This window comes from Carya illinoinensis, chromosome 13 (genome assembly GCF_018687715.1).
Source record: "Carya illinoinensis cultivar Pawnee chromosome 13, C.illinoinensisPawnee_v1, whole genome shotgun sequence".
NCBI lineage: Eukaryota > Viridiplantae > Streptophyta > Magnoliopsida > Fagales > Juglandaceae > Carya > Carya illinoinensis.
This window is the reverse complement of record NC_056764.1, coordinates 30,185,676-30,209,888: the sequence shown is the minus strand read 5'-3', so window position 1 is coordinate 30,209,888 and position 24,213 is coordinate 30,185,676. Positions and strand designations below refer to the sequence as shown.

At 36.5% G+C, this 24,213-nt stretch overlaps 2 protein-coding genes across 2 annotated transcripts; one reads left to right on the top strand and one right to left on the bottom strand.

The window, feature by feature from the left end:
- The first annotated feature begins 741 nt into the window (after positions 1–741).
- Positions 742–16,320, top strand: LOC122292374. Its single transcript, XM_043100706.1, has 11 exons — positions 742–3,716; positions 3,888–4,127; positions 4,782–4,911; positions 6,921–7,079; positions 7,183–7,415; positions 7,516–7,585; positions 8,113–8,319; positions 12,825–13,060; positions 14,366–14,444; positions 14,536–14,673; positions 15,623–16,320. Exons 1-11 carry the CDS (start codon positions 1,144–1,146, stop codon positions 15,824–15,826), a joined length of 4,269 nt encoding a protein of 1,422 aa, XP_042956640.1. The 5' UTR covers positions 742–1,143; the 3' UTR covers positions 15,827–16,320.
- An 843-nt stretch (positions 16,321–17,163) lies between these two features.
- On the bottom strand, positions 17,164–23,853 carry LOC122292375. The gene is made up of 13 exons (XM_043100707.1): positions 23,547–23,853; positions 23,170–23,267; positions 22,080–22,162; positions 21,768–21,894; positions 20,532–20,595; positions 19,652–19,749; positions 19,465–19,549; positions 18,841–18,964; positions 18,293–18,394; positions 18,049–18,113; positions 17,785–17,866; positions 17,631–17,710; positions 17,164–17,526 (listed from the first exon to the last, which is right to left on the bottom strand). Exons 1-13 carry the CDS (start codon positions 23,759–23,761, stop codon positions 17,469–17,471), a joined length of 1,281 nt encoding a protein of 426 aa, XP_042956641.1. The 5' UTR covers positions 23,762–23,853; the 3' UTR covers positions 17,164–17,468.
- Between the last annotated feature and the right edge of the window lie 360 nt (positions 23,854–24,213).

The window sequence follows — 24,213 nt, the reverse complement described above, 5'->3', positions numbered from 1 at the left end:
CATTTGCATTCTCTAACCACAAACATTCAGTTCACCAATTAGACCATTAACAAGTAATAAAGAGAGTTAATACTATCAAAATTTCTCAAGGATGCAATGAAATAGATAGCAAGTGGCCAATGCTGTTAGCCATTTTATATATTCAAGTTGATGTCACTGTTAACATATTTTGCTTGAGTTTCAAGCAAATTTTTCATTAAATATTTGGAATTAAGCTTAATATGATGTCAACATAAACAATATAAGCTATTAATGAAAGAAAATACATGTAAACTCAAGTTGTCTACGATTTGCAATGGCATTACTTGTTTGATAGAAGGTCAAAAGAACATAAACAATAAAAGCGAGTCAGCTGGTTATCTAAGTATAGACAATATACAGTTTTCATTACTACAAATTCAAGTATATTTTGAGATTAAAAAATAATAATAAATAAAAAAATTTGATGATTTTTTTTCTTATGTTGAAATAAAATAATAATATTTTTATAATAAATTTTCTTTTCTTTTATTATGAGCAATAGATAATCTCTTGCAACATCGTATAAATTTTAAAAATACTGTCAATTTTATAAATTTCAATCAAGATTTTTGTCTCAATTCCACTTTGGAGATGATGCTTGATAATGCAATTCTTATGTTATTAAAAGGTATTTAAGAGAAAATTTATTTAATAAATAATGGTACTTTAATTGGAATTTTCTTTTGAAAATAGATAATAATAATAAAATGGTAAAATGTAAAGGGGAAAAAAAAAAGGAAGGCCAAAAACCAAAAGCGAGAACAGAAAAGAACTTTTTGAAAACGCCATGAGAGGATCGAAAACCTGACCTATGAGGAGCAGAGAAGAGAAAGAATTATCTTTCACCCCGTGAATTTGTCAAGAGAAACGCCCTCTTTCTCTTTTCTTTTCTTTTCTTTTTTCTTTTTAGCTATCAAACCAAACAAAGACGCCTAAAGCTCAGACATACATACACACCTTTAGACATTTCTTCCATATCTATCTTGAATTCCTAGAATCTGGGAAATCCTACGATTACACCCACGCAAACATTAGCATTCGATCTCAAAATCAAGATTGGATCAGAAAGTCCCATCAACACCAGGATCATCAGACGTTCGATTTGATGACTCCAACTTTGACATGTTGCCGGCGTTGCTAGACCCCGCAGCTCCGGTGCACACAACCCCCCAAAACCCCAGCCTTAACGGTCAGTTTTCTCATTCTCTCTCATTCAACTTTTCTGGGCTTCCATCAAAATTTCAGTCTGTGCCAATGAACCCATCCAATATCGGGAATCAAACTTCCGGATTTTCGGATTATTCAAATTCCAATAGTGGTTTCAATACGTCGTCGTTTACGGGATCAGCGACCGGTTCTTCAAGGCCGAGGTTTGTGAAGGTGAGGAGGCATTCGAATTCCCATAATTTGAGACCAACGGGAGCCTCCGACGACCATGCAGACCTCGGTTTCAATCCATTTCGGCCCGTTTCCGAGCATTCGAATTCCCATAATTTGAGACCAACGGGAGCCTCCGGCGACCATGCAGACCTCGGTTTCAATCCATTTCGGCCCGTTTCCGAGCATTCAATTCCAGCCTCGTCTGCATCCCAAACCGGGGCTTCAATTTCTGGCGGCTTCGGTTTTGGCAAGAGTGGGAGTGAGTCATTTGTGTTTGGAGCGAACATAATCGATTCGGGTGCGGATTTCAATCTGGGAAAGTGGGATTCTAGGGTAGGTTTGGAAAATGGAGTTGTTGCGAATATGAGGAACTTGAAAATCGGAAATGAGGATTTCGTGAATGCCAATGATAGCTATCCTAGTAGGACACGTTCAAGTCTATCCGGTCGGTCCGGGAGTAGTGGCTTCGTATTCAGTAGCGGCGACGAGAAGAGTTCTGGTATTGATGAAGGCATTGCATCGATGCTTCCAGAGGAAATGAGGAAGTTGAACATTGAAAGTCTAGCAGATGTCGAAAATATCAAGAAAAATAGAGATGTAAGGTTTAATCTAAGTACGAATGACAAGACCAATTTTGGGTTTGGGAGTGATGACAATGTGAGCAGTTCCTTTGATAGAAGCGTGGACGCAGAACTCCCAAACGAATTCAAAAAAAAATTGGGCATTAAAGAAGCTGGTAAGTTTGATGGTGCTGGAAGTTCAGCAGATACACTTCCTGATCAGATGAAGAATTTAAACATGAAGGATCCTATAAATAACAACTGTTTTGAGAAGAATGATGTTAATATTGAGACAAATGACAAAAATAATGCTACCTTTGGAGGCAGTGAAAGTACTAGTGATTCGTATGGAGGAAGAAGAGAAAATCTGCTGTTGAGGAAGATGGAGAAGTTGAAATTAGGAAGTGGGGCAGGATACTCTAATCGATCAGATGCAGGGTTATCTTCCCCTCGAGTATATGTGAAGGAGACTCAAACGGGAGATTTTAGTGAAATGTTATTACATGACCTTGATAAATCAGCACCAATGGAATCCAATTTTCAGGTGGGGATGCAGGGTGAGAATGTAAGTGGTAGTCAAGTTCCTTTGGACCAACCAAGAGATGATATCAAACTGCATGGAAAAGTCGCATCTTCTGCATCATTCTCATCTAGTGACATGGGTCTTCCTCCAGTTGGGAATGCTTTTGAAGTACCTAAGGCTGAGTTTAGCTTTACAAGCAGACAAGATGCAACAGGGACAGACTTTGTAGAATTTAAAACACCGAAACCAAAAGATAACATATTTTCAGGCTTAAATCAGAAAATGGAATTCAGTGCAAAGAGGGAACCAATCAGAGACACGAGACAGTCGAGACTGAATAAAAAGAGTGGAAAACTGAAACATTCTACCCCAGTCAAGCTGTGGCCTGGTCAATATGTTGTTTCTAGGGACAGTGTTTCCCAGGAGAACACAGAGGTTTCTGAATCTTATTCACCTATGGATATTTCCCCGTATCAGGAAACACCAGCTGATAACCGATGCTCAAGAGAAAATTCTGTGACATCTGAAGAGTCATTTAGACTGGATAACAACTATGAAGCAACTAATTCAGCACCAAGTGATGCTATAGATGAGGGTTTGATTAAAGCAACTCAATGCTTGGATATTAATGAAGACAATTCAATATGCGAAGAAGCAAAATTCGATAGTTCTGAGTACTGTTTTGATAAAATTGGTGGTGCTAAAGGCCCTCAGGAAGGGTCTGTTTCTGGGGCTGAAACTGAAAGCTTCAAATCTGCTGCTGAGGATGTGGACTATAATAGTGACGTCACCATCACATCACAAGAAACTGAAGCCATTCCGAGCTCAAATATTGAGAGTTGTGATAGTGATGACAGGATGCAAATTGGCGTTACTTCAAGTTTGGAAGATATAAATGTGGGTAACTTTACATTCGCCGCCTCTTCTGCCACTCAAGGTCAATTATCTTCTTCAAAACGCCACCAGAAAAAGAAAAATTTGTTGAAAGTTGCACATGATATGTATGATTCCTCTCCCAAGGCAAAAGTTTCACATGGATCATCCTCTGTGAATCTTTTTCCATTCTCCGGAACTTCATTGCCTTTGTCTCCTGGGCGGAGTCAGAAAGGAGATCTATCTATATCACAATCAAATGTTAAAACTGATTCTGCAATGGAAAAAAGACAGGAAATCAAGCTAGAGCCTGCACCTAATGTTGCAGCTCAGGAAGTATGTGAGAAGTGGCGACAAAGGTTAGCTGCAATTCAAATCATTTCCTTTTCATTTCTGTCCTTAAAATTCATAAAATTCTCTCTTTTACTAATCTTTTACGTCATTGAAGCATTTAGTAAGTTGGCCATGTGCATGTCATATGTTTTCATTATACCCTCCGGCATTGAGATCAAATTTGTTTCTTGAATCAGGGGAAACCAGGCCTATATGAATGGGGATCTTTCTAAAGCAGAGGATTGTTACACAAAAGGGGTTAACTCTGTTTCTATGAGTGAGTCATCAAGAGGCTGTCTCAGGGTTTTAATGCTGTGCTATAGCAACCGTGCAGCAACACGTATGGCTCTTGGAAGAATTAGAGATGCATTAGGAGATTGTATGATGGCTGCCGCAATTGATCCCAACTTCCTTAAGGTGCAACTTAGAGCTGCAAAGTAAGGGTTCTAATTTTATTTTGAATGCATATTAACATTTCGTTGTCTGCATATGCTTGTTTATCTGTGACTGAATCTGTTTGCCCTTGAAGAATATGTAACCATTTAATTGACAGCTTTCTTGGTAAATGACGTTAGAGAAAAGTATACATTGCATCATCAAAACTATCAGGGATTTTGCACGTTGTATCTCAAACTACCGTAACTGGCACATTGCATACTAAAACTACCAAAAACTTATATTTTTACCTTCATTAAAATCTGATCATCAAGATTGTGTCAATTCACCTATTTTTCATTCACCAAAGTGCAAGTTCTTGTTAGTTGGAGGGTGCACTGTGTCAATTTTGGATGTTTGGTTGCACAATGCAAAATCTTGGTGGTTTAAGATGCAAAGTGTACTTTTTCCATATTATTATATTCTATTGTATTCTGGCATATTAAAATAAATTTGATGCTAGATTCTATATTGGTAGATGAAAGATGTTTATGGTGTGGAAGTTACCACTCCTTTTGATTTCTATTTACATTTTTATTCAACTAGTTTTTAGGGCAATATAAATAGATATCTGGGTACCCGTAGCCTGAGCTTCTTAAAATAGTGATATAAGATTATATCCCCTAATCTATGTTTTTTTTTTTCAATTTTTAAAGTTGTTATCTTTCCCTTGGAGAAGTTGAAGATGCATCAAAATATTTTAAGAGGTGCCTTCAATCAGGAAGTGACATCTGTGTGGACCGGAAAATTGCAGTAGAAGCATCCGATGGCTTACAAAAGGCACAGGTACTGTAACTTACATTTTGGAATCTAAAAGATGTAGTTATTGTATTTATCAACATTTTTTTCTTTATCTATTAATATGAAGTCTTTTTATCAATGTTTTAAATCCTGTTCCGGTGATCATTCCGATTTAAGCACTGGAATGGAATATTTCGGTACTGGTGTGTTCTAGTTTACCGTTTCAGGATTAGCTGTATATATAAACTGATAATTAATAGAATAAATATATGTGTATGTATGTGTGTGTGTGTGTGTGTGTGTGTGAAAGAATTGGTGATTTATACCCTTATTTTCATGAATATCTTATCAATGAGCTAGCATTTCTTCCTTGGAGTGTTTGACTGGCTGATCCAACTTCCTCATTTCTCCAGCATTGTTAGATCTTATTCAGTTTTCCAAACAAGTTGATTTTTTTTTTTAAAAAACCGTGTTATTGTATTTGTTAAGGCAATTTGAAACAGCATTTCTCACTCATCATAGTTGCTACAATCAGAAGTAAGCATTTTGGTCAACTCTCTTTGTACGCATGGGTGTTTCCCGTATAGTAATGAAGTGAACACACAAAATCAGAAACTTAGGCAGCAGAACTGAATATTTTGTGGGAACTCTGTCTTTCTTTCCTTTTTATATTGGTGAAATGGAAGGCCAGACACTGTTTTTAGACTGCAGCAGATTGTTTCTTGCAGCTGAACAATTTGAGAGTGTGAATTCATTAAATTCTTCTTGATGTATCACTTAAATATACTTCTTTCTTGCCAATATATGAAAGTTTTTAGTGGTGCTTGTTTTAGTGACTAGGGGATGTTTCAAAGATGTTTTCATTCCCAAACATATTAAATCTACAGTATAAAAACTCCTCAAATGCCAAAACTCAAAACACCATCTCGTAGAGTATTCTTCTAATTTATTTTTTCTTATAAAGCAAGCAGCAACAGCCCCATCATGGCTGCCACCACAGGGTGAGCAGCCTGGCCGCCAGGGATGGCCCAGATCTCAGATCTGTGGTGGCCAAGTTCGGGCCACCACCAGGCAGCCTGGCTCCTCTGGCCACTAAGAGTGGTCCGATCTAGCCGCCGTGATGGCAAAAGTTTTCTAGCCACTATTGTGGCCAAAGCTTGTAGCTGCTGTGGTGGCCAAATTTTTCTAGCCAGAGGATCGGGGCTGCCCCATCTAAAAACAAATGCTTACTTTGTGGCCACAACATAGTGGCAACCACCATGTGGTGACAGCCACTATGGGGTGGCTTTTAGGTTTTTAAGGGAAAAAAACAATATATTTAAATTTTTTAGTACACCCTTCGTAATAACTCATGTAAAAAACTTTTACAGCCAAACATATTCTTAATACGTTCCACCACTCCTATAAAACTTATTGAAACCTCCTTTCAAAAATTTTTGGCGATTATTCATATACATTTCAACGCTATTCATGAAAAATCCTAACATCCAAACATCCCCTAAAGGTTTTCTTAAAGTTCTCTATGTGAGCCTAGAAAGGTGGGTCAAATTATAAAAATGGTGTTCAATTTTTTTTTTTAAACAAATGAAAAGTTATCTGAATTGATATTTCATTTTGGGGATTTTGTCTGTTTTGAGACAAACCCGACAAAGAAAGCATATCACTATTGTGGGACGGTGTGAGTAAATTGTAATATTGTGCTGTACCATTACATACAATTGTTGCTCTTGATCTGTTCAAAATTTTATGGTTTTAAGTACTTTGATGTGTTAGTTGTTTAACTACATCAATCTGGTTGTGAGGCCATGCCTAAAATATACCTTTGTTTTCTCTAAAACGTTTTTAGTTACATAGCTGCAGCAAAATGTTGTCAAAAGTTTGTGATTTATTTGCTATGTGGCTTTCACTTCTGAAAATGCTTGATATTATTCCTTCATTTTCTTTTATATTTTCCCTTTACAGTGAGTCCATTTAAGATTTTTTTTTCCTACAATTTCTGTGTATATTTCTCTCTGTACGTTATCCAAACCAATTTGTGGTTTTATGGCCAGCAGAAAGTGATAGATTGCATGAATTGCTCTGCTGAGATTTTGATAAGGACTAGGAGCACAGCCAATGATGCAGAGACTGCTCTGGAAGTAATTGCTGAGGCTTTGATGATAAGCCCGTACTCGGAGAAGTTACTTGAAATGAAAACGGAGGCTCTTTTTATGGTTTGTAGCTCTGTTTCTGATATTGAGTAATTTATTTTTAGACTATTGAAACTCATTAAGAGTCTGTTTCCAGTTTTCTGTTAACTTCTCTATTAATTGGCAGCTCCGGAGGTATGATGAGGTGATTCAGCTGTGTGATCAGACCCTTGGTTCTGCTGAAAAGAACTCTCCTCCAGTGGCTACTAATGACCAGGAAACAACTCTGAATGGTTCTGAGAATTTGAAGAACTTTTACTTCAGACTTTGGCGATGCCGCCTGACTTTTCAAGCCTGCTTTCATTTAGGAAGGCTTGAGGAGGGTCTTGCTTTACTTGAGCAAGATGAAATCACGAATAGGTAACTCATATTCCTCTCATAGGAAAGATCCCTTACATAATTACATTTACACGGTTTGTTACTGCAACACAATGTTCCTGATGCTAATTTGAACTGTCAGGGGTGGAAGCAAGTCTCTGGAATCATTAATACCCCTAGTTGGTACTGTACGTAAGCTCTTGCATCATAAGGTATTGCTTTTTTCTCTTCTTGGGCTTTGAGATTCTTTGCTACAAATGAACACCATATAACGTGTGAGACATATGTGTTAAATAAGGAAGACAACTCTTTGTAAAAAATAATAATCATAATAAGGAAGACAACCTGGTTATTTCCAATTTGATGCATGCTCACATTTTTCATTTTGATTTGAATGTATTTTGTAGACACAATTAATTCAAATATGTGATTGGTCTTCACCTTTGTCCATCATACAAAATTAGCAGATATACATCTGATGATGATTTGAGAAATGCTAATAATAAATTCAATAAATGTCTAATACTCCAGAAGGATGATCATACGTTCAAATTTATTAAATACAGGGCATCACCTCTGTTGTGTATTGTATAGGTGTTATTGTTTCACTTGACTTGGTCTCTTTTTCCTATCCGGTAGTTCAAAAAATAAAGCTTAAATAAAATAAAATTAAAAGAAAAGGAAAAATAACCCAAAAAGTTTTATCTTTGTGTTGACTCATCTGTTGATCTCAACACAGGCTGCTGGGAATGAAGCCTTTCAGGCAGGATTGCATGCAGAAGCTGTTGAACATTATACTGCTGCTTTGTCATTCAATGTGGAGTCACGCCCTTTTGCAGCTGTTTGTTTTTGCAATCGTGCTGCTGCATACAAAGCATTGGGCCAGATAACGGATGCTATAGCAGATTGCAGCCTGGCGATTGCTCTCGATGGAAACTATCTTAAGGTTTTTCTCTAAACAAATACATTTAGACAAATGCAATCTTTCATGCCCTTTAATAAAAAGCAGTGAGGAAGAAGTTTTCAGAGCGTTTTGAAATCTGGTGGAGGTTAAACTCAGTATAGTAATATTCCTCATGGTTTTAATAGACAAGTCTACTCTCTTGGAATCATCAACGTTATTACCAATAAAAAATATATAAAGCAGTGTTTTATGGGATTGCTAAAGCTTTGAGGTAAGCAAATGAACGTCCACTGTCATTTTTAGGCAATGGAATATTTAATTTCTATTGGTTTGCAATACGCAGGGCTAAAAATGAACGCAACAGTCTCTTTTATTTAATTCCTTACATCCAATTTGAACACGCATTTTTTTAAGTTTATAAAACTTCATTAAAAAGGTGAAAATCAATTTGAGCACACGCAGATGGCAGATGAAGTCATCTTACTGAGATGGAAAGCACAGAGTTGGATTTTTTGCAGCCATCAACCCACCCGTGGGTAGCCTAAGTGGTAAAGGCGAACTTGTGTGCATGATCCCCATGCCACGGTTTCAATTCCCCCCAGGATCAAACTGCGATTTAAGTGGGAGGTCATGGCGGTGGGTTGCTATGCTAGTCTCCATGGGGGTTTTAGGTTCCCTCATAAAATTTTTGAGAAAAGTAAGAAGGAAATAAAATAAAATAAAATTTGCAGCCATCAGGATGGGTTTGAGTGAGAAGAGATGCATTTGGTTGGTTTCCTCTGGTTGTAGCTTTTAAATTTCTAGTGCCGAAAGCTTAAGCATATCATGCGCATACTAGCACTTGCAACCCCATCACATAAAAGCCTGAAAAACTTCACACTGATCATGCTTCCAGAAGTGAAAAGGCTAAACTAAACCATGACAGAAACTGAAACAAATGGAGATACTGAGGATCCATATAGAAGCTTCTAGACAAATTAGTTTGATACCATGTTAGATTCCTTTAATCCCACAAGCTTAAGTTGTGAGGAAGTGGGCCAATGATATATATTCAAGAACATATGAACACTAAGGCCTCTTTTGGTTACACAGATGAGATGAGAAATTTGTGAATGGTAATAAAATAATTTGTGAATAGTAGTGAAATGATTTGAGTTAAGATTTTTATGGGGTTTTGGGAAATGAGAGAAAAAGTTGAATAAAAAAATTACAAGTTAAAAATGGTTAGAATATAATTTTTAATATTATTTTTATTTTGAAATTTGAAAAAGTTGAATTGCTTTTTGTGTTTTGTTTGAAAGTTTGGGAAAGTTGTAATGATTAGATGAAAAAATTGAAAATTTGAAATTGAAAAATGTTTGTGTTTGAATGATGTTTGGATTTTTTTTTATAAGTGAATGGTGTTTGGATGCTGATATGAGATGAGATGAGATATGGGTGTAAATTGGTTGGTCCAGTCCGGTTTGGATGATGGATTGAAATTTTCGGTCCATCATTTTTCCCTGACCGGACCGGACCGAACATCTATAGGGACTGGACTGGACTGGTAGCTATCGGTCCGTTCAGTCCGGTCCAATTTTTTTTAGTTTTTTTCTTCTTCTTTTTTTCAAATAAATTAATAAAAAAATTTATTTAAATTACTATATTAAAATTAAGTGAATTATTGATGTGGATTATATAACTAACTCATTAAAAAAAATATTTTATATGTTCAATGAATTATTTAAAATTTTATATTGTTAATGGTGATAGGTTAGATGAAAATTACATAATTATTATATAAAATAATATATTTAAAAATTAAAAAATATACATTTTCCTATTCATCCTGGGATCGGACTAAAAACCGAAAGTTGGAAAATCCTTGGACCGAGACCGACCGGTCCCAAGGTCGGTCCGGTCCGGACCAAAACGGTTGGTTTCTCTGGTCCGGACCGACCAGCTTTTTTTTTATTTGATAAGTAAAAGATAAATATTATTGATCAGAAGAAAACAAGCATGGCCCTTGTATACAGGAAGTATACATCAGGTACCTAAAAACATTCTACGAGCGAGGAATCAAAGATAAGAAATCATGGACATTGTTCCCATTTAGTACAATAGCAGAGAGCCAAAGCAATAAGGTTTGAAAGAAAAAGTTCTTTAGCTCCTCCATAGTGCGTTCATTGTCTTCAAAGCAGCGCGCATTTCTTTCCAACCAGATACACCACATGATACATAGTGGGATCATCTTCCATACTGCTGCCACTTGCTAGCAACCTTGTATCTTCCTCCAACACCCCAGCAGGTCCACTACCCTCAAAGGCATAACCCAAGCAATGTTGACCCTTTGGAAAATCTCATCCCATATCTCCCTTGTAATCTCACAATGTAATAGAAGGTGATCCACAGATTCTCCATTCTTTTTGCACATATAGCACCAATCCATCACTACACACCCTCTCTTCCTCAAATTATCCGTGGTCAAGATGTTCCCAAGTGCTACGTTTCAGACGAAGAAAGCTACTTTGGAGGGTACACGCGACCGCCAAATATTCTTCCAAGGGAACGGAGGGTGGTTTTTTGTGGTCAAAATTTTGTAATACGCCTTTACCGTAAATTTCTTCTGATAATTAGACCTCCACTTCACACGGCCACTCCACTTCACCCCTAGATGAAATGGTTTCAAAGGTTTGTGAAACCAAACCAGGCCTAAAAGAAACCTGAAGTTTCTTTCTCATGTCTGGTCAGAATAAGATGCCTCATTAAATCCGTCTTTTGGATCCCTGTGCCCTATTTTTTTATATTTTTACTGATGTTCTTAATGTCAGCTCTAATTTCAAAATTTTTAAATTATTTCACTTCAGCCTGCATTTTTTGTATTTTTCCACGTAAATGGATTGTGCCCCATTAGCACGCTTTAATTTATCCAATCCCATTTATCAAGCCTTCAATCTAAACAGTTTATTTCAGGCAATTGTTGAATCTGGATAAAAATTTCTTTACAATTGGTACCAAAAAATAATTTCTTTACAATTAGTTAATGGCATCACATGGATCAAGGTGCTTGTGCTTATTTCATGTTTATGATCATCACTGATAAGCAATGTTGGAAAAAAGACATGTTGAAGCACACTCCTTTTTTCTTTTCTTCTTCTTTCCTTGTACACAGTTATAGGGAGAAAAGCCTTCTTTTTTTTTTTCTTTTGGAGGAAAAAGAAGTTGGGTGGAATCAACTTGAGATTTTTATTTCAAAGTATAGTCTTCTTAACTGGTCTGCATTCTATAGTCGCATGTTATATGAATTCTATTATTGGCATGCCTTAGAGTAGTCTTCATTGAACTTGTGGAAAGAATATTTTATGAACATAGCTTGCCATACAAGGGCCTTCTGGAGCTGAATGGGCCCGATAGTTTGAGATGTATGGAAAAAAGTTCAAGAGTCCATTTTTTGAGCATTTTGATTAAAATTCTGTTTCTTGTCCATATTGACTTTCTTGCTGTATGAAATGATTTTGGTTGACATCTTCTCAGTTGCCTTAAAAGTTGAGCAGTCCCTTCTTTTATTGATGCTTGTAAGAACCTGTTTTAACTTGTTGCTATTTTGAATTGTTTTAATTTTTAAGACATTTTAGAGAAGAACGGTCTATCCCTAATCGGAAGGGGGATTCATCTTCTATGGGGTAGGTCTCTCTCCACCATGTCCGACCCCTTGCCCTGCATCTCCTGTATATCTTGTGGGCACACACTTGATACGTTCAGTCATATATCGAAACCCCCCCCCCCCCCCCCCCCCCCCCCAAAACACAAAAAAAAAAAAAAAACATACCAAGTATAAGTTCCATTCCCTTGGTATCGTTGTCCCACATAAACCTAACTCAAACTCCTATCCACCAATTCTTATGGGGGTGACCTTTACTGCTAAGGCGGCACCCTCCAATGCTATTTGTGTATTCTTTCAATTATACAAAAATAACCCCTCCTATGATTTCTGAATGGAGAGGAATTCATTTCCTTGTGGGTGGGGATTGGGATGCTTATTCTCATAGTTGGAATCAGTATAGTTTAAGTCAGTGGGTCCCAGGACGGGTAATGGGATCCTTGGCCATTCCCGGCCCCTTTGTCTTCCCAATTTCTTTGTTATTGTCATTTTTGAGATGGAGCAGTGAAACAAGTGATGTGATCTATCACCTTTTTGTGAAAGTAATTTCTGTTCAATTTTATCATTTTGCTTCTCAACTGTAGCTTGTGTAATTGAGCCTTCTAAGGAAGTTTTGCCGTGATGTTATAACTTGGGCAGTTGACCGAGTCATGCACTTTAGGAAGACTTGTGAAGTTGAGGGCTTTTTCTATTGTTTTTATGAATATTATTTTCTTGGATTGGCCTTTGCTTGTATTCGTGCCTGTGTGTCTGGGTGGTGAGTGTTTATACTCTTTTAAATTGCTTATTTTATATTCATATATTTGTTTGATCATTAGCACTTTATCTGTTTAATTTCATATCAAAATCTTCAATAGAGATGATGTGATTCAGCTACCTCATTGCTTTTGTATTAATACTTTGACAGGCACTCTCAAGACGGGCAACTCTATATGAGATGATCAGAGATTATGGACAAGCAGCTAAGGATCTTCAGAGACTTGTATCCCTTCTAAATAAGCAAGTAGAGCAGAAAACTAATCAATCTAGAGCTTCTGATCGATCTATTAGTGGTGCAAACGATTTGAGACAAGCTCGCCTGCGGCTTTCTGAAGTAGAAGAAGAAGCCAGAAAAGAAATCCCCTTGGATATGTACCATATTCTGTAAGTTTCTCTTTCTAGGTGTGATTCCAACTGTTGTTTTTTCAGTTGCACTTCTTTGTGGATCTGACGATCATAATTATCCCGTCATGGTCTATTTCAGTGTGGTAGTCTGTACAACATTAGCCTTGATGGTGAATTACCTTATTTAAAAAATAAAAATAAAAATAATTTGGCACTCAATGAAAGCCATGATATAAATAATAGGCCATTTAGATGCACGAATGGCTTGTGTATTCTTATTTATTAAGCTAATTGCTTTTATCTTTGTTTATTTGATCTATGATATGTCACACACTTCCCATAACAAATATTTGGTATATCAAACACATGAGTAAGCTAAACGTGCAACATAACTTTGTTAAGAAACTCGTGCATAGCTTCAGTTTTTGTTCCTTGTTTACTCTTTCTGCAAATAGATAGTCAACATAGCTACGTAGATATGTCTACTGTTGCAAATGTACATAATAATCATGTCCTCCTAGGTTTTGGCGCACATTAAATTGATCTAGTAAATATCTGATGGTCTGTGGGTTGTCACTTTTCCTTTCTTTGAGATGCATGTGGAAATTGTGTTTGAGGTCTTTTCAAGTATGTGTATTGGGTTAAATTTATTTTCTGTCCCATAGCATGGGTCCCTTGTCACTTTTGTTTGTCTCAATTGTGCCCCATTTTTACAGTCATAAGTTTAGGTTTCTATCTTTGTTTTATCCTCACCTCAAAATACCTGTCTCTTACAAGAAATTTAAAGCACATCCTCACCTTGAAATGCCTGTCGTTTACAATAAGGTTAAAGCACCAATGGGTGTTTTGCAAACAGATTGTCCTATTAGATGGGATGCGGAGTACTTCCTAGTAGGAAATTAGGAATGAGCATTCCCTGATATGTTTCCTAGTAATGCTTATGTTCTATCTTTATTTCATCTAGATCCACTATATGTTCTTGACTGTCGTGCATTATTATGCTGATTATTCATTGTGCCATTCATAAACAATGATGTACTGAGGATTATATGTGGATGGGTATGGATTATGTCCCTGTTAAGTCCCTAAACCTAGAGAGTTGGTGGATACAGACCAATTCATTTAACTTAATATCCACATGCATATATGCATATGGGTTTTTGATTCTAAGTGTGGCATGATGGATGTCTTCAAAAATCTTTATGCATGTTTTATGTTTTTCCTTTAGAAGTATTTTGTTTTCCACGGAAAGATTTCTTGCTGTTAACACAACACAATCACTTCCGAGTAGGGTCATTAATCTCAAGCTTTGAGATCATGTTCTAATTCAAGTTTTGACTGCAGGGGGATCGAGCCCTCTGTTTCGGCATCTGAAATTAAGAAGGCATATAGGAAAGCTGCACTTAGACATCATCCTGATAAGGTTTCAGAATGCACTCGTTTAACAAAAGAAGGTGCTGATTTTTACATTCTTACTGTTATTTAACGTGTAAAACAAATTATTTTTCGTGTAGGCTGGTCAATCCCTGGCAAGAAGTGACAATGGGGATGACAAGCTGTGGAAAGAGATAGCAGAAGAAGTTCACAGGGATGCAGACAAACTCTTTAAAATGATTGGAGAGGCATATGCAGTACTTTCAGACCCTATCAAGGTATAACATGCATATCATCATGATGCAGTCTGTTTATTCTTCTTTGAGTATTGAAGAGTTTGAAACTTCTTACCAACTTCTTGTTTCCCTTGTTTTTTTTCCCATCTAAAATATCCCGACAAAATGTTACTTCAACATAGAAAGTAGTAGTTCAGTCAATCCTAAATGTGACTTTACTACTTGGCGGGAATCTTGCATTCGTTGGCTTGCTGATATACAATCTGAGATGCGTTTCTTGGCACTAAAAAAAATTTCTCGCATGGATGAATGAGAAATGAAGTTCTATATCTGGTATTTTGGGGAATCAGAAATATATATCTTCATTGCTCATTTATATATAATGTCAAAGGATGGTCGGCTTCACTTCTCCAAAAGCATTTATTAAAGCGTTGCTAAATTTTTTTTCTTATTCCTCTCTATTTGATGTGCCTTCTTGTTAAACATTCTTATTAGGCGAACATAAACATTACTTGCATAATGTATATGCCTGCTCTAATCAAATTAAATTTAGACAGCAATTAACATCAATATGCCTAGATTTTAGAATTAAGCATCGAAACATGATTACCCTGAACAACATGCTGTTGAAACCAGCTCAAACGTACTGTCTTCCAAACATAGTCATGCTTGGTTAACTTGTTTGATAAGATTTTCTGAGAAGGGCAAATCAACTTTATGCTAAACAGATTTGGATCAGTTTCCTCGGTGCTCTTTTATCTTTAATTGCTTAAGGAATCTTTTATCTTTAATTGCTTAAGGAATTGACTGATCACCTGATCTCAGGATCAATATCCCGAGTGGTATGATTAGGTTTCTTTTTGTTTTTATTTTTCTGTTACTATCTGCTCATTCTCTATTTTGTATGATAATCTAACCCAGTCCTTTATTATTGGTTTTTTAAACTCTATGATCCAATTTGGTTTATTTGCTCAACTTCTATTTTTTGCAGCGTTCAAGGTATGATGCTGAAGAAGAGATGCGGAATGCCCAAAAGAAACGCAGTGAAAGCAGCACAGCTAGAACTCATACAGATGCCCAGTATTATCCATATGAAAGAAGTGGCAGTGGGCGGCATTGGAGGGAGGTTTGGCGATCATATGGTAATTCAGCCTCTAGAGGGCCAGAAGACAATCGATGGGGCAGGCATTCATGAAAATTGTGTCATCATGCATAAATGGATTCTTCAGTTTTGATCAACAACTCAGGGAAGGGACTAGCAGATGTTCATATTCATTTTATATGTACCTTCAGATTAGAGGTCCAGCAGACGGCCGTTACTTCGGCCACCCTTTAGATTTAATTCCACAGTTTTCATCAAAAAGAAAGGAAGGAAAGAGCTTGCTTCTATACAATATCAGTAAAGAGATCTGACTGACGGTTTGAGCTGTTTAAATATATTTGTAACATGTACAGAAACTTGTTGGCGTTGGTAGTTTGATCCTTGTTGAGAGATTAAACTGAGTGTAAAGAAAGGGATTTTCTTGTTTGTCACAAAATCCTTGCTATATTTCTTGGTGTTTGTGGTCCATTCATTTCAAAACATTCTTTAGAGTAGGAGAGTGGTTTGGTGCACCAGTTGTACACACGAGTGTTGATTTTTTATTGTACTGAACGATGTTTGATTGTATGTATAGTCACCGTTTATCATGTCATTCTTCACAATATTTTGTGTTTTAGTTGATTTGAACGTTATACTAAATTTATTTAAAGTTAATAGTGTTTTAGTTTTCCAAACGTGTATTTTGGTTTTTCTAACTAATGCCTTTTCTTAGTCTTATAAATAAATAATGTATTCATAGATGTTAATGAGTTTTAGAGGAAATTAAGAAAAATTAGTCAGGTTACCTGACACAGTATACAAAAGATAGGCAGGTACCTACAGCTAAAAAATGGATTCATGGCTAGAAGAGAGCTACTGATTGCCAAAAGGGCATATGGTACGTGGGATATTCCAATGGATTTGATGTTCAACCCTAGGTTTATTTGTCATCAAATTTATAGACAAAAATGCACTTTCTATCTAAAAATTGACCATTAACACCCTCATCTAATTTTATGATAAATACAGAATATGTGAAAAGGAGTGATGCAGCACAATCTTAAGAACCAGATACTTAATAGATAATACACACTGTAACTTTTGTTTTATAATTTGAGGGTATAATGTGCCAGTGTCCATAATTTAGGCTCCAAAGTGTAAAATACCAATCATTTAGAGGGTGAAAAGTAGACTTTTCCCTAAGTTTCGTCGAAGATGATTATGCAAAAACAGATCAAGAGCACCACAATCATTGCTTTTACAGTGATTTTGCTGCCTGTTATACCATTCCTCCTTTTTTTTTTTCTTTTAAGTGCTGTAGTGATATCATTTCCCATAAACAAAGCAAAAAGAAAGGGGAGAGATGGTCACTGGATTAATAATTCATTTCCTGGAATTTGAATATAGAATCAGAATTTTCTCAGGAAGTGTTATGTAGCAAGATGTGTCAATGGAATAAAGTTACTTAACAAAATTCATGAATAAGATATCAGAATCGTTTTGAGTGTTCTTCAGCAATGATTATGACATACTTTGAGCGCTCTCAGAAAACAATAATGAATAACCTGCAAATTTGGCATTGCTCTCACAACTTTAAATGCCAGCACCTGGTTCAAAAGATTATTAGCAAATCTATTTCATTTGTTCCTACGCCATTGACGCAACAAAGCATCAGCAGCATCAATTTCTCTACCCCTGCAGTATCTGCAGGGACCCGAAATAGAAACTTGAGTTATAATTTGACTTCAAAGCACATTCATACATATATTCCTAATCCAAGCTCTTTCGGGTCTGATTCAACCATCCATGGTGGCCTGTCAAGAAGGAAAAAAGTCAAATGAGCTAAACTACAATGAAATAAAGAAAATGAAAATGAATAAGTGGAGAGTTCAATTTAGGTATCAGAATTTCTTTTCACCTGTTCATTACAAAATTGATTGTTCCTTGGGCAGCACGTTTGAGTAGAACTTCCCTCGCCTCGATGGCAATTCCTTCTGGCTGCAAGAAAATTCCATTAAAGTTCCAAACATAGTAAAATAATATTTTGATCTCCACGTGATTTATTGTAATACCTCTTCTGGAAACCAAACCCCAGGCTGTGTGCTTCCCTCAAGAACTGCTAGAGCAAATGCAGCTGTTGCATTTCCCACACAGCTGAAAGACATGAACCCTATAGTTATAATATCTAGCTTCAAGAGCCCCCAGATTACATCAATTGAAATTTATTTACATAAGTGATGTTTAACATAAGGGCATCAAGAGATTGAAGGTAACATCAGAGAAAGACTGGCGGGGTTCCATTGACCACAATAAATCTCTGGAAAGCAAAATCTTACACAGAGAGTCTCCTGTGACTGAATATACCAACAGCATTGCGCCCATCTGAACACTCCAAATCAACCTGTTCTCCAAACCCCAGAAAAACAAAACAAAGAAAAATTGTGCAAAATTTTAAGAAATCTAAATTGTTTTATAAACTGTAGTAAAATGAATAGATTTCCACCAAATCCCTTTAAAACACTGTAAACTAGAAACAAATTATAAGCTTTTGTAATTTTCTTAGTCAATTTAGTATCTCACCCTCATTGACACGCGCTCTCCAGCAATTCTATCCACTGCTCGAACTACAGGGTCAAATAGTTGAACTAGTTCTTGGACTTTGCTTCTGTCTCTCAGAAACTCCTGCAATACTCAAATTATATAGGCTTATTAAATGGAGCTAAAGGCAAGGCAGTTACTGTGATCAGAATATAATCAATAGTGAGCCATTTATCTCTTAATTACTGGTATATTGTTCGGGTCCTTCACATGTCATATACGGAAGAAACTTTGTAACACAGTATAAACCATCATAAGAAAACAGGTTTCTGTTATTTTTTGTATGCTAATTTCTCAAGAGACTTGATGGTCAACTAACATCAATTAGATTATCTTGTTAGATAATTACTATGCACTCTCAGGAACGTGGTATGATAGTGATGGATGAAAGAGGTTGATATGAGTGATCTAATGTTGATAAAAATAAAGAATGAGAAATTGGATACAAAGACCAATATCAGGAATTTAAATTGTGTCCAAAAGAGAAAAGAGAAGGGCAGAAATCAATAATTGACACTGCAAGAGCATACCGCAGGAAGAAGACTTGTCATAGCTTCCATTCCCCAATTCCAGAAGAACGGTGCGGTTCCAAACCGAGCACTAACAGTTGGTATTCCTAGGACCTCATGTACGCTTCTTACTTCAGGCAAATTCCTGAGACGATAAAAAATGAAAAAGGAAGTTCTGTTGAGTAGAAATGTTGTAGGACATAAAGAAGCTTTGGAGTGTTGCATTGAGCAGCTATACAGAAAGCAACTGGTTCCATCAAAACAGCATCTAACTGTACAAACAAAGTTTTAATCAACTTTATTCGAGGAAGCACAGAAGTGTAAATTACAAATGGATATATACCAATTTCCTTGTAGTCTATAACCTTGTTGGGCATATGCTTCATGACTCTTTACATTTAGCCTAGCCTATAACAAACTAAAGCTTGACTTGGACAGGGCCTATTTAAGTTACCTCTACATCAGCTTTTGGGATGGATTCAACAAAGAGGCTTCAATTAAGGTACTTATGAAGTATGTTTCTTTTTTTTCACCAATAATGTACAGACCAGAAACTTGAACATTGGTGGACATAATGGATGAAACTCTTGCATCATGTGCATGAAATTCACTGCTTTGAAAGCTTTTGTTCCCAACAGAACTTACAGCAGATAAACATCTCTCTTTCCAATTCCTTTTCCGAAGTCAATATTGAGCATCCCACTATAAGGCTTCAGCTTGATCATTTCTCCTAATTGAATAGTCAACCATCATAGTTAGCATCAAGTGCAAAATCGTGAGCTATCTAAAGAGAAAAGGAAATCTTTATTTGAATAGTGCTTTTGAAACTGACCTTTATTATATGCAGCCACATCCTCCCCAAGAAGTAAAAAGCTAGTAGCTAAGATAGTAGGACCTGCACCCCCAGTGCCTGCTGTGTAGTAGTAGAATCTGACATGAGCATATTTGAGTGTGAGTTGCAAACTTTGTCGTAGGAAAAGAGGAAAGTAAACCAGTTTTAGCCTTTAGAACACATACTGCAATTGTTTAGCAAACAAGAAAAGATGTTGCGTTTGCATATCATAATTGCATTTCTACGCGGTTCATTCTAATTTTTTCCTTTGAGCATGAAGTAGTCAACCAAAAATCATGTTAGGATTCCAGATGCATAAGTTTGGTGTGACTGAGATGAGGATACCAGGCTGCATAAATTAGAATGCTAGAATTAAGAAAAATAGTACTCATATAAACACAACCAAACTTAGCCTTAATTTGCAAATAATCAAAGACAACCACATGCATCTTTTTCTGTCATTTTATCCTATCTAAGGTATGCTGTCTCTCACCTCCTAATTGGGTGCTTGGTGGGCTGCTCTGTTATGTTTGCAGGCCCATGCACAGAGCAGAATTAGTACTTCCACAGAGATTGTATTTTTGGCTCAAGATAAATTAACAATTCTACACACTCTTTCTGTAAGGATTATTAATCTTAATGGTATTTTCTCACCCTCACTTTTTGATGTCCCTGGTTCTTTGCATCCTGATTGTACTCCAATATACATGATTTTCTTAACACAACTTTTGTACATGCTCAGGGAAAAGAAATGTACATTGGTTTCCTCTCAACTCTATCTATAGTTCTATGTGTCAACTGCAGTGCCAAACAAAAGAAATAAACATATAAAATTTATTATCAGCAAAAATAACATGTAAAATAAAATGGAAGCAATTACCGTAGTCTCTCTGGCTCACCATTACTTTCACTTCTTGAAGCACGAACTAGTTCTGCTGCCATCACTGTCATATAAATGATGAGAAGAATTAATATTTGGCATGCATGAGAACGTTTTTATCTTTCACAAAAAATAATCTGACCAAATTTCTGCACTAATGCATATGCATAGAATGTTCTCTTTCATAGGTAGTCCCAAGTCCAATATGAACCTTTCCAATATTCAAAAACTGACATAGACAATCCCATGTAATGGATCATGAACTATTGAGCTTAGATTGGTTGAGTTATACCTTTAAGATACAACCCATCTTAAATTGACAGGGCCCACTTGTCTAAAAAAAAATTCTTTTTGCCATTCAGCTTCACCTAGAGCCATGTAGGGAAAGATATTAGAGATGTTCATAAAATATCACAGGATGTCTTATCTACCCTCATGATTTAGTGCATGTTTATTTAATGGAGATCTCTTAAACTTGGCAGTCATGGGGAAGTCTCACTTCAACATAAGCTGCTAAATGATCATCAGGAATAACTTGGGGTTGCCCAGTGGATGCGCTCCCCTGGCTCTAAAAAAAACCTGGTCATTAAGGCCAAGCATTTACACCTTGCAATTGAAGTGGCGAAATGGCCACTTCATTGCAAGTTAATGGCTGGCCTTAACCAGCTGTGGGTTACACATGGAGAGGACTACATATAGCCCCTACCCCTTTGCAATGTGCGCAAAGTCCAACATCTCTCTCTGCTTGAACTCACTGCAAGTGCTCTTAGGCCATGGATATTGTGAATATCGCTAAACATAGTGTGCTCCACTATTGGGATGAATCTTTCAAGCCTGAAGGGCTGAACAAGTGGAACAACTATGATGAAGATTCCATTTTCAGTGCAAGTGAGGTACCAAAAAACTATGAAATTTCTAACATGATCCATATGGTGGAACACAGTGCCCAGATGTAGGAAGAAGATCCTCTTTTCAGTGCAAGTGAGATACCGAAAAACTATTTGATTTCCAACATGATCCAAATGGTGTAATACAGAGCACAGATGATTAATAGAATGCCCACTACCATGTTTAAGACTCCTGGCCCTGGAGGCTGTAACCTAGTATATGACATTACAGTAAAAGTACAATTACTTCTTTTCTTGGTTATTGAATGTCATTCATTCCTATTAATTTTCAAGAATGTATATTCATTAAGTGTGTCAAAACTTATGACAATAATGAATACGACAGCACCATTGCTCACTCCTGGATAAATTCCTCCTGTTGTTATAGCTGGAATATTTGCAGCTACTGCTCTATCCTTGAAGGATTTAGCACGCCATGAATAGGTTGTGTCATCACAAACATCAACATACGCTGTCTGAGGAAAGAGTGAGAAACATTATTTGGGAACTTGCTATATATATTATCTAGAGTTATCCAAAATATGTTTTATACATGTACATGACTGAGAGTGTGCATGTTGTATATGTTCCCAGTAGTTATGACTTACCAAAACTTCAGAACAAGTTAGGTTTTTAACTGTAGTAGTTACCTTTGCCTCACCTTGGTTTGTATGGCAGCTTCCAGAACAGTGCACCTCTCTGCCTGTTGGAAAGGTCCAGCAGCATGAACTACAAGATCCACATCTGCCGAAAAACTTGCAAAGTTTAAGGCTTGACTATAATGAGCTACTTGAAAGATGTCTTTTTAGGCATCAATTATAAATTACTTTTCTAGAGAGAGAGAGAGAGCGAGAGCCTCAAAACAAGATCCCAAGCAGATATTACTTAGCACTCACTCTATCTAGATCTGTATGGCTTATGAAAAAGTTCTTATGGAGCCCAGTAAATGGATGGAGGAACTGATCTTAGATAATAATGTGTCAGCAGAGTTACAAAGTCATCTAAATCCAAGGTATGACACTAAAGGACCGTAGATCATTGATCTGGGAATATGTCAAAGACTGATTAAGACCAATTTGTTTACTTCAAGTAAAATATTTATAATGTGAACAGAATAGGTTGCACATGCAGCTTAAAAAGCATAGGAAAAACCCTTTAGAGGGCAAAAGGTTGAAACCTGTCTTTGATATCATTTGTCCCATGCCACAGTTTGACATACACCAAAAAACAGCTAGTCAATATTACAATTGGACTCCCTTGAAAGTATTATAAATCGCAAAACTTCTCCCTCCCAAGAAACATGGAAATCCCATTTATCAGCCTCTTTCCCATACTCAACCTGGGATATTACAAATGGTTCTCCTTTGTTGTGTTCGTGATTCAAAGTTTACACGCATGTCAAGCGAGAGCTTAGTTAAGAATTCTTTTTTTTAACATTTTGTCCTCTTTTGCGTTTTCTTTTCCTTTTCAACTTTGAGCCTGTAACAAGTGCTCACGAAATGTAAATTTAGCAGGCTAAATGTGAATTTTGAGGAAGAAGGCAAAACAAATAGTGCTTCTTGTTAAATTAAACACTTCAAACATTTCATGAACTATATCCACAGCAGTGTCTAACTTAAAACCACTGGACGGTTGCATGTAGTACGCATGTCATTGAACAATATTCAAAATACAGGGACGTTTCATGGAATCAGAAAACTAAATACATTATGAAGTGTTTTTGTTTGGTATAGTTTGCCACTCCGACATACCCTTTAAAGCTGCCTCCAGGGATTTGACATTCTCAATATCGACTTCAGCAAACTGAGAGTTCCCCCCTAGTGTAGCCACCATAGAAGCACCTTTTTCCCTGTCATAAGTGTCAATTTCCATAAAATTTTGGACTTGGAAATAATAATATATAACAGTGAAGATTTCCGGTGATAAGATAGACAAATGGCATTATAGCAGTAGCTTTTTTTTTTTTTGGAATATATGAAGAAAATTCCATGCTTTATCCAGTTGAACAAAGCAAAAGATCACAAAGGCATAACAATATTTTCCGTTTGTTTTCTTTCCTTTCAATAGATTTTCTCGGGAAACAAACAAGAATCGAGACAAGGAGTAGTTCGTTTTGTAGTTCATTCACCTATTACGACCAGCAACAATGATACGGAGGTCGGGACGGAGGTTGGAGAGGGCGATGGCAGTTGATCCTCCGACCCGACCCGTTCCTCCCAGCACCAAAACCCGGGCATTAGGAGACGAGTTCTCAGGGTGGCGAACCCTGTACTCGCTCTCTTCTTTAGCGCAAGCCAACAGAGTTCTGCTCTTCACTAAATGCATCGAAGCCCTCATCGCCATGGCCCCCCTAACCTCGCTAGTCACTACCTCTGCATGGCTATCCCAACTGTTTTATCTCAATACCAGTTTAGCGGTGATACTAACGTGGCACTTTACGGCCCCCTGAATATATCCAAGAGAAAGTGTAGCCGTTTTTAAAAGACTTTTCCTCGTTTCTACGTACAACACACTATAATTATTTTTAATTTTTTTAATTTTATTTTTTTAATTTTATTTTTTTAATTAATTAAATTCTTCTACCCATCATTCATATACTATATAATATACATTTAATAAAAAAATTAAAAAATTATGTAGAGTGTTTGGTGTAAAGATGATGTGTAGAATTTTTTATTTTTTAAAAAATAAGTATAATTTTTTTTATTACGTGATATAATTTAATTTAAATTTTAAATTTAAATCTAGAGAAATAATTATATTGATTAAGGTGTGTATTATAATTGTTTAATTAT

What these genes read in the sequence shown, in the direction of transcription:
- LOC122292374 (XM_043100706.1), top strand. Translation starts at nt 1,144, where the DNA reads ATGTTGCCGGCGTTGCTAGACCCCGCAGCTCCGGTGCACACAACCCCC. An exon ending in GTGCAACTTAGAGCTGCAAA is followed by an intron (nt 4,128 to 4,781) that starts GTAAGGGTTCTA and finishes CAATTTTTAAAG; the next exon opens with TTGTTATCTTTCCCTTGGAG. An exon ending in CAAGATGAAATCACGAATAG is followed by an intron (nt 7,416 to 7,515) that starts GTAACTCATATT and finishes TTGAACTGTCAG; the next exon opens with GGGTGGAAGCAAGTCTCTGG.
- LOC122292375 (XM_043100707.1), bottom strand. Translation starts at nt 23,761, where the DNA reads ATGGCGATGAGGGCTTCGATGCATTTAGTGAAGAGCAGAACTCTGTTG. An exon ending in CCTGGAGGCAGCTTTAAAGG is followed by an intron (nt 22,163 to 23,169) that starts GTATGTCGGAGT and finishes GTTTTTCGGCAG; the next exon opens with ATGTGGATCTTGTAGTTCAT. An exon ending in ATCAATTTTGTAATGAACAG is followed by an intron (nt 17,527 to 17,630) that starts GTGAAAAGAAAT and finishes CCTTCTTGACAG; the next exon opens with GCCACCATGGATGGTTGAAT.